Raw genomic sequence first — 15,306 nt, forward strand, 5'->3', positions numbered from 1 at the left:
GCGTGGAGATATCTACTGGGACAGGAGAACTGGGTTTGAGATATCTACTGGGACAGGAGAACTGGGTTTGAGATATCTACTGGGACAGGAGAACTGGGTTTGAGATATCTACTGGGACAGGAGAACTAGGTTTGAGATACCTTCTGGGAAAGGAGAACTGGGTTTAGCTGTTGTGGTGTAGCTCTGCCCATGCGTTCTGGGTTTTGCTGGAGCTCTGCTTGCTCCCACTCCGTCTTCCCACCTTCCAATGGCGTTTCCAATTGCTGGGCACGCAGTTGCAGTGCGGCTCATAACCAGGCATTCAGAGAGCAGACAGAGATGGTAAACAGGGCTTTGTAATCTTTAATTGTTTGAAATGAAGCTTGCATAAAGCCGAAGGCAGCAGGTTTGGAGTGGGAGTGTTGGCACAGAGCGCTGGTGAACTGCCATCCCAGTTGGGAGAACTGGGAGCCGGTGTGCACACCAGCATTGGGATCATCAGCAGGTAGATCACACTATTTTACAGAGCTCCTAATTCCTAGTGCTTATCAGAGCACAAAATCAGTGTTTCTTGTTGACCATGACAGCACAATGGAAGTGATGGGGTGGGGGGGAAATTTCATTTTCCTATGCGTGCTCTTGCTTATTTCCTGGTTCCCATGATTACTCACAGATACAAATCCCCCGTGCTGTGCTTCTGCTGTTGAAGATAATTGTTCCTCTCTGTAAGCAAATGCGTGCAGTATGTGGTGGCCTGCTCCCCTCCATGGCCGTGCAGGAACAACCTTATTTTGGGCAAATTAAACACTGGTTAACGATGCTCCCTCCAGCTTCATCCAGAACAGACTCCAGCTGTTGGCCTTGGCCATCTGCAGCAGAGCCAAACCTCTATGGGTTTTTTTTTTCCTCTTTTGGAGGGGGAGGTTGTATCAGACTGCAGTGGTCAATGTAACTGCCTGTCTGGTTTATTTTTCTGCAGTGGCAAATTTCACTTGGGTGTGTGCTTGCAGGCAGTTGCTGCTCATAGGTGGCATCTGAGGTTCCATGAGAGCTGTCTCTTGATCGAGGGTGTTAGATGATAGTGACAGCTGAAGTCACGAGAAAGCAGAAATCCCCTTTTTTTTTCATCTGAACAGGGTTTGGCAGTGCCTCAGTGGGGTCAGTCTGCTTAAACCTCGTGGTTTGCTGATGGCAGTGCAACTTCTCCCATAGGACGGAGTGGGGCTTTGTGGTAGAGGCTGTGGACACAGAGGTCTCAGTTGTGCTTCAGATCCAAAATGCCTTCTTCAAAGAACGATGTGTGCTGCTCCTTTCATAAAGGTTTCATTTGAAACCAGTCCTCTTAGAGATGGATTTTTGATCGTGTTGGGCACAGAGAGGTGTTGTGAATGCAAACTGGTTAATTGTGTGAGCCAATAAGCTCTTGCTGTCCACACAGGTTGACTTGAGCTCGCAGCTGTAGCAATATCTCCATGCAGAATTTTGTTTGTGCCTTTGGTGCGTGGAAGGAGAAAACCTGAAATATGATTGAGAAGGAATTAGAGACCATGGTGTTTTCTTTTTCTCTCGTTGTCCCTTAATCTGGATTCGGTTTAGCTGATGAACCCTACAGTTCTCAAAGTAGGCGTCTTCCCTTTGTCAGCTAGCAGGGCAGAAGATCTCTTCGTGTTTCCCTCAAGCTCTGCTGTGTCCCCAAGGTCACCAGTTAAGGGACATCATTGTGGTTGGCCTCAGTGCCCTCTGTTTCTCCATGGCTGAGCCCAGGTGATCGCATCCTACAGGTGAGCTCAGGGCTGGGCTGTGTTCTTGCTCCCGGGTACACTCCTTTTTAATCACAAATATTGGGTGTGGATCCACAGCAGATCCAAAACCCCAACCCAAAAATGTCAGAACTGAAGATGGATTTCTGGGCAATTAATAGCAGGTTTGTCCGCTTCCTTTTGAAGTAAGCTTTTTAAGCCTGAGAGAGCGCCCAGTGTACATTTGGTTTGAGTTACTTGCGAAGTGTTAATGTATCTGGGTAATGGCTTGGGCTTGTTTGTCATCTTCAGTGACTGCAGAGTGATTGTTTTTTAGAAACAACAGCAAAAACCAAAGAAATGAACGATGGTGGTGGTGAGAACCTGGCAAATCAGGGTGGCACGGACAAGCCAAGAGTCTCAAAGGCAGCAGAGCTAATTTCCTGAAATTGCCTTCAAAAATGTCCCGATTTTTCCCTCTTTCCCCACAAAAGTGGCAAAGATTTGTGAGATAACGCAGTTTACTTCTATGGAAGGAAAACCCAAAGAGCCCCAATTCCATCCTCCTGCTCTCAGTGCTTTCACCGCCGTGAGGAGCTGTGTGATGGCCGCTGTTTCATTCACACCTCTTTGTGGGCAGAATGCAAGAGCAGATAGCCTAAATCCCTGGAAGAGGCACCCCACCTTTCTGCCATCATTTCATAGAGGTTTTACGTTGCCAAACTATTGCTCATCGTGGCTGCATCATTCACTGCTTCTGCAGAATCCTCCTCCTGTGTGTCCATCGTGAATGGGAAGAGACAGCAAATTGAATGTTAAGGCGGTTGGGATGAGTCGTGTCGTTTATAACGAAAGTGAACCTGTCATGTTGAGGGGTCCTGTATTTCTTTTTGCCCACTTTGCTCTTCTGTAAGCGCGTGGAGTTGCACGTCTTAGTCTAACCAGTCCCGGTGCTTGTCGAGGATGAAAACACAATTCCACTGTCAACAAAAAAAACCCCAAACCCACAACCATTGGAAACCCTGAGACCACTTGAAACCTGTCAGGCTTTGTCTCTCGTGGCAATATCCCATTAGTCCTTCGGTGAGCTGACGGGAGCCTTAGTGCTGCCACAATGGGACTTTTGTTCATGCTTTGCGATGGGGACGTGGGGCGGTGGGAGGCAGGGACAACCCCTTTGGAGGTGGAGGTGATGCAGGATGGGTCCCCATGGGGCCAGCAGCAGTCGGTGTGAGCCGGGAGCCCCTGGCCCTGCAACGAGGTGGGTAGCGGCCACCGATTCCTGATTGCACGCTAAGATTAATGGGTATTTATTTTAACAACCATTCCGTTTCAGTAGCTTTTAATGAGTCCTTTGATAGCAAGTTCCTTAATTAACAAGGCAGCCTTTCAGCTTTTCCCTTCCCTAATTGTTAACATATTTGCTATTTTCAAACAAATACGCTACCGTGAGCAACGCCGGCTCCGTGCTGACCTTCCCCTGCCTCCTGGGAACCCGAAGGGCTTAATCTGCTGCCCGAGGATGAAATGCAGCTGAAATGAGATGATTTCATGGCTGGTTTCCTGCAGCGTGATTGACTCGGTGGGGCTTGGTCCAAGGAGTGCTCTGGTGCTGATGTGTGGCACCTAGGGCTCGTGTCCAGGGGGGAGCATCAAGAGGTTTGGTTCTGCTGTTTCATTCATTGGGTAGGTGCATCTCTGGGGGCACCAGATGGGCAGCATCACCTTGAGAGAGATGTCATAGAATCATTGAGTCATGAAGGTTGGAAAGGACCTCTGAGATCCTCAAGCCAAACCCCATCCCACTTCCACCATTCTCATTGACCGTGTCCCTCAATACCACATCTCTGTGGTTCATGGACACGTGCAGGTGACCCCTCCACCTCTCTGAGCAGCTGTGCCAGTGCCTGACTGCTCTTCTGGGGAAGAACTTTTCCCAATGTTCAACCTGCCCGTGGTGGAAACCCCACCTTCAAGGAGCTTGCTCTGAGGGCAATGGACAGAGGGATTCCCACGTGGGGTAAAAAACAGTTACAGACCAATTCATGTCTACAGACAAACCCATGGCTGTTGACAGTGTGCTCAGGAGGAAAATTGCTATTTTGCTGTGTTCAAGGTGGGCAAGGGTGGCTGCATGTGTGCTTGGGTGTCTGGATGAGGAGTTGTGAGATATGGCTTAGTAGCTTGGGGCAGCAATGGGAATGGGTGGATGATTGGACTGGATGATCTTGTATGTCCTTTGCAACCTTGTGATTCTATGTGTCTCAGCAGCTGAGCTCTGCATATACTCACACACCACTTCGGTTCTCCCCCATGCAAATCCAGTTCAGCTTTTGTGAGGTTTGCAAAGGTCTTGAGTAAACAACCGATGCTACAAAGGTTTTCCTGACATCTTTTGTGACTTGAAGCTCCTTGGTTTCCTGTCACGTTGGTAAATGAGCTATTGGTTATTTCGGTGTGTTAGTTTTACCCTCATCTCTGCAGGTGTCCCATCCTGGCTGGGGCTGGATGTCCATCTGAGTCCCTCGGGTCCACCCCTGCCCCGGTAGGGACACACAGAGTTGTGCCTGGGCCCACATCCCAGCAGCTTTTGGGGGTCCCCAAGGAGGAGACCCCATAGCATCATTAAGGTTGGGAGAGATCAACTCCAGTTGTCAACCCATGGAAAGAGAAAGAGAAATAGAGCACCTCGTGAGGAGCAGTCGGTCAATGTCCTCATTTGATTTTTCTCCTACCTGCAGCGACTGCTTATCAAGCAGGTATTGCACTTGGTTTCAGGGAAAATATTCTGTAATTGATGTTTGTGTGAAGTTTGCCGATCTCACAGGGAGCTGCTGTAAGTGGCATCTTTGTCACTGTCTGTATTTCTAAGACTGAAAGAGCATAAATTCCAGAAAGGTTTTAGACCTCAGTGTGCCAGGCAGCTGTGCCCCATGGTGGAGGACTTCCTGCACCCTCCTGTCCTTGACACAGCACGGTGATTTAAAGCCCTGTGGCATCTTCAGACCCTCTGTACATAAACAGAAGGATGAGTTAACACTTACAAGGCAGGAGAAGTACCTCTGTATGCTTTTATCTGTTGCCCAGTGATTTTGAGTCTGAACTGTGAGAGGTTCGCTTGCTCTCAAATCCGAGATTAAAGACAGATCCTATTTTCAAAGCCTATTTTCAAAGGGTTAAACCTTAGAATAGAGAGAAATAGAAGGTGGTGGGATTCTCAGCCTCAGTGCTCTCTCAAAGACAGTTTGTGTTTTCACCTGGAAGCCTTTGGGACCAAGTCCTGTACTGGGAGGAGGGAGCAGGGTTGGGGGGCTGGCTGTGCCAGGAGCTGCTCCTGCTGCATTCTCTCTGCATACAAATGCAGAACACAAAGCATTATGTGAAGCACCGCTGCAGGAACGCTTCTGCCATTGAAGGCTCCGCAGAGTTGTTGTGCTGTCAAGCCGTGACAATTAAATTGCTTTTTCCCTCCCGTCTCCCTTGCGTTTAGCTTATTAACTTGACATTTCATTTCAATTATTTGCTGTTCTTCGCACCCTCCCCGTGTCACTTGTCATTCACTCTCTCTTTGGGCAAGGCTGGCCGGAGGAATGCATGCAGCAGAGCAGGTGTGTTTGCAGGCACAGGTAACCCTTTAGGTGCCTCCGTTCTGCTGATCCGACCCTTGCTTGGTGTACAAGGAGAGTGTTCTCAGTGAGCCTGAAAACCTTCTGTGGGTTTTCCTTTTGACTTCATCTGTGGAGGTTTGTGTCTGAGATGCTCTGGGGCTTGCAGCCCTTGTCTGTACTCACGCTGGTGGGCAGACACTATGTGGTCTTGATTTTTGGAGGGTCATAGGGGATGGACTGTCAATGAGCCTTCAACGCTCAACTTCAACTCAACAGAGCTCAACAGCACATTGAAACAACTCAGGCATAGCAACGACTCGAGTGTCTGTTGGAAGTAATGAAGAAAAATGGTGGTTGGATAGCAGCGTGCTTTCCACTGCGGTGTGGGGATGAGGAATGAGCACGAGCAGTGCTGTAAATAACCAAACGTGTCAGAACGGCGCGAGGAAATGATGAAAAGCCAAAACCCGTGGCTCCGCTAAACTTTACAGTTGCCATGTTTCATCTTAATTTTAGTAAAGGTGTTTGTTCTGAGGTGAGTAATGGACGCTGCCAGAGCCTGGGAACAGCAGTAAACAATGGAGATGGAGTGCCCTGCCCTCCGAGCGTGGCTCTGCTTTCTTATTAATAACAAATGAATTTTTCCTGCTGCTGAAGATGGATGTTGCCTTGTGCATCCTAAACTACTCGGTGAAGCTGGTAAGAGCTCTTCCCAGTTCATGCATCAAAGAGCTGCTCATCTGTCCATGCTGCGGTAGTGAAACTTGTGATCCACCCCCACTTTAATCCCAGTTTGAGTACAATTTGTACAATGCTTGTAAAAGTCTCCTAAGCCACTCCTAGTTTCCAAGAGAGCATGTTAAATGCTTTTGTGTGCGTTTGAAAACATAATCTCCAGCTGAAGTGTGGCTGTTTGCATGGCAGCTCCACCACCAGAAGTGCTGTCATGGGGGTTGAAGACATGGAGCTATGGATAGGTCTGTGCAGTGTTGACCAAAGGGCTTGTGTAAGTCTGGGTTTCCATGCTGTAAGATCTGCACATTTTTATGGCTTCATATTCCACACCCACACTGCATATGGAAGCCTATTACCTAGGTCCTGCCACAGCCCTCAGGCTCGAGCAATGAGGGAAGTCTTTTGAGTAACAGCAGATGAGGGGAGAAATTCAAGTAGGCTGAACAAAAGTCCGCCGTGCGTTTTGGAAGCTTTGGTGGGTAGGGAAATCTTCGTCGCTCACGGAAAGGACTTTTCCATCACTGTCTCCTCCTGGTATCTCAGGAAGTTCAGGAAGCTGTGGGTTGTCATGGAAAAACTCAACTTGAGGCTATCACCTCTCATCCTATCGCCATTACGTGGTCGCAGAGGCCGACCTCCACCTCTCTACCACCTTCTTTCAGGGAGCTGCAGAGTGTGATGAGGTCTCTCCTGTTCCTCTGCTTCTCCAGACTGAACCAACCAACCTATTGGCCCTGTAGGTCCCAATAGGTGAAGTAGGGGTGCATTGGAGGAGCCAAGTGTAGATGGTCACCTTCTCTGTGGAACAGGGAGGTGCAGAGGGAGGGCAGGAGGTGCTCCAGGTGTAGAGCAGGAGCTCCCTGCAGCCCAGGAGGGACCCTTGGAGGAGCAGGATTTCCCCCTGCAGCCCATGGGCATCACTCCGTGCAGATCTCCACATGCGGTTGTGGTGCAGTGGTGGATGTGGCCTGGATGAGGCCACAGCCCATGGAGAGATCCTGCAAAAGCAGGGCCCAGGCTGGGGCCATTCATGGGGGCTTTGCTGGAGCAGTTCCTGAAGGATATGGCCCATGGTATGGAGCAGTGCTTGAAGCACTGTGGGCATCCCACACAGAACAGGACAGAGAGTGACCGTGAAGGAGAGGCAGAGATGGAGTGTTATGGGCTGACTACAGCCACCGTTCCCTAACTCAGGGAGGGGGTGAAAGGGGGAAGGTGTCTGTGGGTGACTTTTAGTTCACAATGCTCCAATCTGTACTAACAGGGAATAAATTACCTTAATTTCCCTCCACTGGCTCTGTTTTGCCTATGACAATAGCTGGTCAGCTATCTCCTTGTTCCTCTTTCAACCTTTACACTGTTTTCCATCCTATTTTCTCCCCCTCTCCCTTTGAGGAGGGGCAGCGAAGGGGCATTGTGGTGGAGCTGAACTGCCCATGGGAGTGAAACTACCTCACCCCAATCCTATCCATGCAGTCACAGCTTCAGCACCTCCTCACTGTGACATTTCCTTCTCCTCGTTCCCTGTCTGCATCTGGAAGGTGCCACACAGCACAGAAGAGCATCAGTGTGGGTTTGTGGTCACCACGGTGTGCCTTGAGCTCTGCAGGGTGCGTGCCAAGGAACCTGCTTGCATCCCTTGCTCTGCAGGCACCAAGGGTGACCCAACCTAGTGAAGGAGCAAAGTTCTGCTTACGACCATGTAGTCAAGGCTGAAAGACCTCTCGTTGAGCTGAGTGCCTCTGCTGTTGCAATGGGATTTTGAAGTTCTTACTGTGCAGCCTAGATAAATGCTGTTTGAGCTTTAGGCTGGAGTTTGGAATTGTCACCACTGCCCCAGTTCTGACCTATCAGCCAGGTTACCTCATGCAGTCTATGCAGGATGTCAGATAAAACAGGGCCTGTCGTCTTGGCCACGGTAGAATGGGACAGTGAGAGCTGCTTAAAGCTGCCAGTGCGTGCTGGTGGGCCTTAATACATCTCCCTTTTGTTTTGCAGGGGAAGGTGGCACAGACTGCCTGCATGTCGGCGTGCAAGCACCTGTCCACCTCACTGATGCAACTGCTGCTGGAAGCCGAAGTGCGGCAGCTGACGCTGGGTGCCTTGCAGCAGTTCAACCTGGACGTGGAGGAATGTGAACGTAAGATGCATTGCCATCCAGTTTTCCATGTTTTCCTTTGCCCATTTGTATGCCAGGACTTGAGCCAGGGCAGTGTTGTTAGTGGCGCTGAGTGGTTGGAACTGGCAGAGCTCTCTGGTGTTGTCTGGGAGGACATCTGGCAGTATCTTCAGGACAGAAGCAGCTCAGCAAATTGGAAGAGATCAAAGCTTTGCTGTTCCTTTTCTTCCTAAATGCTTCACTGATGCTTTCCAGATCGTCCCTGCTTTTTGAAATGGGGTATTTTAAAACCGTGAGGAATTAGAGTGGGCGAAACATCGGGGAGGGCTCACAAAAATCAGTTCACTTATAACTGTTTCAGAAAACAATAACTATTCTTAAGAAGTTCTCGACATCTCCTGACTTCAGCTGTTTGTCTTCTCTATCTGCTCCGGGGAATTCTTTCTCAAACCATCTCCTTGTTGCAAAGTCACTGCTATGGAAAAGAGAGGCATTGTAAGCCACTGTTACATCTATTTAGAGGTGTGCAAGCAAGCATGGTGGGAGCCACCAGTGTGGCTTGCAGTCAACCCTGCTCATTTTAGTTCACCTAGCTAACATCTGAATAAGCTCTTGAATTGCTAAGGTTTCTCTCAAGTTGCTTATTATCCTGCTGTCTGTAGGTGCTAACAAAATATAGAACAGAACTGACACAACACCTTGCTTCTTCCTATTTTTATAACTTAATCCGAGGCAGGGCCAGTATGCTTCTGCACAGGAACCTCCCTCCCTTGTGAGTCTGTTTTTAGATGCTAATTGGAGCTCAGAAAAGGGAAAGGGGATGAGTCCATACCCACAGACAACTTTATTTGTTTGGCAGCAGCAGCACTGCTGTGCAATTCTTCAACCCCAGTGTCCACACAATCCCCTGCAATATCACCCAGCCCCTCTGCATTTGGGAGGCTTGAGCGTTGTGAAGTCCAGCAGTGGTGGCACTTGCTCTTGCAGGGTATTGGTGGAAGGCAAAAGCACAAAGAGAGTTTGAAAAGTTGTATGTTTAGGCAGCTTGGTAACCACGGACCAGAGAGATGAAGGATGGGCACGGGGTCCTGGGACAGCCAGAGTTGGGTATGTTCATCTCTGGGAGCTGCTGCCTTGTAGTGAAGCATGTGTTGGTGCTGGATGGCCATCTCACCAGGGGTGGTCTGGTGGTACAGCAGGGCAGTGCTGTTTCTTGGAGAACATTGGCCAAACCTAGCTCAGAGGCATGGCTATCTGCCAGGTTTTAGCTGCTTGGCATTTATAGTCTGGAGAGAAGAGTCTGGAGGGACCTTATAGGAGGGTCCGTTGTGACAGGACAAGGGGAAATGTTTTCAAACCAGACCAGGGGAAATTTAGACCAGTTATAAGAAAGGAGTTATTTACACTAAGGGCAGTAAGGCACTGTCACAGGTTGCCCAGAGATGTGGTGGGTGCCCCATCCCACCCAAGCTCAGTCTGGAGGGGCTCTGGGCACCTGATGGAGCTGTGGGTGTCCCTGTTCATTGCAGGGTGGGGTGAACCAGGTGGTCTTTAAAGTTACCTTCCAACTTAAACCATGAGTCTGTGATTACGTTCTAATAGATCGATCTGATTATGCTTGTGAAAATAATCACGAGTCCAATGGCTGTGGAAAACACTCAGTTTGATAGAGTGCAAGAAATACTTGAAGTTCAGAGTGGATGTAGATTCTGGGGGGAAGTGTATTCCAAATACTCACCTTTTGGGCTTTCTTGGTTGATAAGGAAGTTGGAGCATTAGCTCTTCACGTCATTACGAACCTTTTGATTGTGGAGTCTTCAGAATTGTGTGTGTTGAAAACTCACTTGTAAGATGGTGTGGGTTTGGTAGGGGCTATTTAATGGCTGGTCATCTCTTGTGCTAATCCTCAGCACTCTTTGCTGAGGAACCTGGGAGAAGGATCAGTGTTTAATGAATCATATCCACAGTTTGCAGCTGTATCATATGTCACAACGCAAGCAGTACCTTATTTTTCTTTCAGAAATGCCTTCAGCCCTGAATTCTGGCTGCCTAATTTGCGTCCCATCAGCTCCACCGGTAGCAGCTGTGTTCTCAATCTGTGTCCGCAGAGGGACAGTCTGTGTTGCTGAGAATAATAGGAAGCATTTGTCATTAGTAATCGTTTCCTTCTTTTTCTTTTGGCCGCAAACAGACTCATGACCCTGCAGTTTTCCACCCCGTCGGTAACTTGGGTCACTGAGCAGCATCTCCTCCCTGGAAGCCCTCAGCGCTGAGTAAAACAGATGACATTTCATATCGGTTTTAAAAGCACAATTCCTTAAATTCCACACGATCCAGAGCCGTCGCCCTGCGAGACAGAGCGGGAGCACTCAGACGTGGAGGATGGGGAAATGAGATTTGCGGGCGCGTGTCTCAGCGTCGTTGGACTCGCCCTATATTTGGCACCCTTACACCTCTACCTTCCTGCCTTCTTCACCTGAGCTGGGCCTCACCTGGTTCAGCAGCTTTGGATCGTGTACTTATCCCACTTCAATGGGATTTTATCGCTGTTTAAGAGCACTTCCAGTGAGTTCTGTGGTATGGAAACTGGGCTTTGGAATTACAGTCCCTGAGTTGCTCGGGCTTTTGTTGAAGCTTGTTGTGAATGCCAGAAGTGTAATCTAGTGAAGAGAGTGATGAGACGAATTAATGGAAATGCAGTTGTGAGTTAAGTGTGGTTTGAAGGGAATGCAGCTAACTTACTCTGTGTTAGAGTAGGTATAACACACAAGAAAATATGGTTATATACAACATAATGTAGAGGTGAAAAGGATAATGGTTTAAGCTCGAGCCAAGACACGGGTAAATCAATTCTCCAGACTCTTAGGTTTATAATATAGTTTCTAATTTAGAAAGGATTTCCTCTCAGCATAACAGAAGGGAATGAGAAGGCTGAAGCAGAGAGGGGCAAACCCACGTGGTACAAGGGAGAAGCACAAGCCTGGGATGGGACCCCATGCCTGCACCATAAATCCTTCCATAGCAATGTTCTTAGCATTTTGGGGGGTGGCATTTTGTACATTTGGAGACTTTATTCACTTCAAAAGCTCCAAAAAGAAAACTTTCAGAGGACTGGGGAGAAGCAGTAAATTAAAGAAACGCAGAGAGCCCAATCTTGCATGTCTGGGTTGCAGACATCAGCAGCATTTTTGGTGTGAAAGAGGCAGGGAAGGATGAAGATGCAAGATGGTAAAAAATGGCACTAGGCTGAATGTGGTGGGAGAAAGCTGTGAGAAGCAAAGGCTGTTTGCCCATGGTGTTATTCCCCCAGGGAAGCTGGAATGAACACTCTGAGATGGAAGCTGTGGTCCTGCACATTGAGGAGCTGGTGCTGTTTTGTTTTCCAGCAAAAAGCTTTCACCCAAGATGTGAAGTTTTGCTGTCCAGATATTACTTGTAACTCTTTGCTATTGCTTGGCTTTGCATAGCTCTTTTTATGCAGCCGAGAGAGATTCTCTCACCTCTTATTTAAATCTAGAGTGAAGTAAGATGTAGAGGTTAAATGAGTTGTCCAGAAAGACACAGTAGGACACGTCTAATTACGTCTCAATTTAGGAGTGAGTTCTGGCACCAGCCCAGTGAGCCGACATGAAAAGGAGAAGAAAGCAACTCCAGGGGGAATGAAAAAGGAAAAAAGCAAGGCAACACAAATACTTCTGCGAACCTGGAAATAGAAGAGGGGATTCTTTTTTCAGCACAGTCCTTTGCTTTTCCAAATGGGTTTGCTGTCTTCCAGCACAGATCCACAACCCAAGATATAGCGGTGCTTTTTTGCGATGGCTCCGTTCCTTCTTGCCTGGTTCCACACTCTGCTCTTTTAGGGACCTCCTGGTGCTGGTGTTGGTCTTTCTCCATCTCCTGCACCTCTGAGGCAGTGGGAATCTGATGTAACACCCCCAGTTTGGAGGTCAGGATAGAAGAAGGAAAAGGGAAGGTGGTTGCTCTCGCTTGTACAAAAGCGTTTCACGTCTATAACTGATTCCAGCAGTGATTGAGGCAGATTGTTTTTACAATACTTAGGTCATAAAATAAGCAGTTCCACCATCTCCAAAGTCTTTTAACTGCTGCTTTACGAGAAATTAAAAGTGCCGTAAAATTACATTTAAAATTTCATTAAACTCCGCGTTTTCCTTCAGCCCACTCATGGGTGCAGTCAATAGGAGATGCAGATGTGGCAGCCAGCTTGAGGAGCACCAAACTCAATGTGAGAGCACGCCAACGTGTGCCTATATGGGTCCCCGAGCTGCTGTTTACCACCTCATTCTTGGCTGCCTTATCTGGCCCCGAGAACTTTCTCACGCGGAAATCCCGTCGTCCGCCCGGTGCTGTGGGCAGCCCTCCCCCTGCAAACCTGCAGCACAGCTGCCTACTCTTCTGGTAGCCTTAAGTTCATTGTGTATTGGTGTGGTAAGGGTGAACGCTGCATTTCTGGGGACAAATGTCCTTCTTTTAGCATTCTGCTCCCACAGTGGCAAGGAAAGCAATGCCTGGTGGGTCAGTGCTGTGAGAAGCGCTCCTCATCACTGAGCTTCTCCATCGATGCCCATTGGAAGTGTTTGGACAGTGCTTCCTATTTTAGCACAGCTAAAATATCTCCCTTTAAACTTGTTGCTGATTCCATGGTGTCCTCCAAATCTCTTCTGCCCTCCTGTTTCCAGCTTATGCTGTCTGCTGCAACATTTCAGATGCCCTCTATCTCCAACACCTTCCCATCTTCTCCAGGATGCTCACTGATATTTTCACATCTTTGTGGTCCTTTGCAACATCAGGAAGAGAAAATGCTCCTGTCCACAGCTATTTAAATGAGACTTTGAAAGTATGAGTTGGGTCCCTAAAAATCCTTACCATTCTCTTTTGTTCCTTTTCCTAGCGAGTGAAAAGTAACGAGCACCTCGGTGGTGTTACCTTTATTCTGTGTTTTAAACAATTGTTTAAAATATATGGAAAGAAACTAACAAAGATGTCAGAAGCCTATTTACACGGTGCAGCTGGATTTTATCTCCCTGTGGTCTGAACTAGGTCAGACATAATCCATTTTGCTCCAACTGTATCAAAGAGAGAGGAGGTTTCTACTGGCTGGTCTCCCCTGCTCCCTTCTCCTCAACGTTGTGCAGGAATAACTCTTCAGTTTCAAGAGCAATCCATGATAATGGCTTGAGTTCAGACAATCCAGCTCTGCATTTGCTTTCTCTCCCCACCCAACATGGCATGGACACCACCTCTCCTCGTGCTGGTATTTTAGTGGAGAAGAGAATTTCCTGTATGATACGAGGTACCCACTGAAAGTCTTGGGCATTGGGTTTGGGAACCTTTATAGATTCTGTATACCTGTCCTACAGGTTAGCAGATCCCAGTGTTCCTTGCGTAGTGAGCAGCCCCTGGACCCTACATCTTTGTGCACTGGTGGAGCTCCAGGCTTGCCATTGCTCCTTCCGAGAGCAAATGACAGCGGTAGAGTCTTGTGATGTCTCCTGATGCTGTTGGGTGGATTTTGGATGAGTCTTCCCTCTCTCTGCAGCCCTGTGAGATTCCTTAGGTGTCACTGAGCTTTGGTCATTTGATGGGGAAAGATTTTTTTGATGGGGAAAGTTTCAAAGCAGAGCTGTATGAGAATGATGTGGGTGGAGGTTTAAGCTCATCTAAGCTCAGTAGAAGCTGGGAAGAGAATAATATGACCTCTGCCCTCAGGACGTTCCCTCTGTCCTCTTGCCTGAACTCCTATCTACTCCTGCTGTCTTTTTTTGCCTTGTGAACATCTTCAGTCCATGCAAACGTTTGTTCTTCAGCTTGAGAATGCACAGGTGTCATTTCGTGCCTCTAGGTGAGGTGCAAGGAGTCCCGTTACTCGACTTTTCTAAGATGGTCTTCAAAGAGTTTGTCTACAGACAATGATTTTAAGACCTAGAAGGTTTATTAGGGGATGAGGACGTGATCATTTCCCCTAGCACAAAAGCTTGTTCGAAAGAGGCTTAACCACAAGTGGATATTCCTGATTCCCCTCAACAGGAGTTGCTGTAACCTTGATCCTGCAGGCCTGCCATCGTAGATTTGGGCAGTACAGTGTCATTTGGGGAAAATCTCGCCCTCAAGATGATCTTTTTGAGAAATAAAGTAGCCAGCTGTGTTTATTTTAACAACACAATATGTGTAAGGCTCTGTCCCTGTGTGTATAGCCGTGTACAGTATACAAGAAGCGATTCCTCCAATTCTGTATAATTAATTTACAGTGGATGTCTCTTTTCTTGTGTGTGTTTGAACTCTTTATTCTTTGTTCATTGTAGAGGGCTTAACGGTTCCTGTTCCTTGATTCTTTCATTGGTGAAATGTTTTGGAAGAGAGGTTAGAATCCCTCTGTGACCTGCCCTGGGTGGCCCAAGCCTGTAGACCTTGCAAAGACATTACTTTTTTGGCCTGAACACAAGTCCCTCAAACCTTTAGCCTGGCTAAATGCTTTGTACAAACAGGCGCATACTGATCTGCTCTATTCTCTTGTGATTTTCTGCTCAAGGGGCTGTACTGTAGGTGGCTTGCTATGTTTGCCACTCGCCTTGGTAGTGCAGAAAGTACAATAAATGAATCCGACAGTACCGAGGCCAGCACTGTGCTTGGTCGTTCCGAGAAAATTATCCTGAAGTCTGGTTGAAGAGATTAAAACCAAGAAGAACTGGCTGTGTCTCTCCTTTAAAGCTCTGTTCTCTTCTTTGTTTCTTTTTTCTTTAAGACATTGTTTATTTCTCCTTCCAAAATAGGTTTGTGGCATTGGTATGTAAAGTGTGACCTATGATTACAGGAGGTACCGCTATTTTTATAGCAGCCATGGGGTGAAGCACTGCATTCATTCCTCCTCTGGCTCCCTGCAGTCCATTGCTGGAGCAGCTTTCTTCTAGCATATAAGCCGTGGTCTTGATCTAATTTCTTCTGTAACACAAGCAATATGATCTCATGTGTCATTTCACTCCATGGATGTCAAGTGCATTGTTAATACCGTAGAGACTCCAATCCGTTCTTTTTATGAGAATTACTGTTCAAGCAAATGTTGGTTAATAAAGATCATTTTCCATGTGCTACTGTTGTTATAATGTGTATA

At 47.7% G+C, this 15,306-nt stretch overlaps 2 protein-coding genes across 8 annotated transcripts in view; both read left to right on the forward strand.

The window, feature by feature from the left end:
- The window catches only part of SFXN5 (sideroflexin 5), a 377,058-nt gene that overhangs the window by 264,928 nt on the left and 96,824 nt on the right, over positions 1-15,306 (forward strand). The gene's annotated exons all lie outside the window — the stretch shown is intronic.
- Positions 1-15,306, forward strand: part of EXOC6B (exocyst complex component 6B) — a 234,929-nt gene that overhangs the window by 156,321 nt on the left and 63,302 nt on the right. For all 7 annotated transcript variants that reach the window (XM_065736004.1, XM_065736005.1, XM_065736007.1 and 4 more), the window contains one exon: positions 8,060-8,201. In XM_065736004.1, coding sequence (XP_065592076.1) covers positions 8,060-8,201 — 142 coding nt within the window. The remainder of the gene's footprint in view (positions 1-8,059; positions 8,202-15,306) is intronic.

This window comes from Cyrtonyx montezumae, unplaced genomic scaffold (assembly GCF_038088225.1).
Source record: "Cyrtonyx montezumae isolate F1298 unplaced genomic scaffold, pur_monq_1.0 scaffold_2, whole genome shotgun sequence".
Classification (NCBI taxonomy): domain Eukaryota; kingdom Metazoa; phylum Chordata; class Aves; order Galliformes; family Odontophoridae; genus Cyrtonyx; species Cyrtonyx montezumae.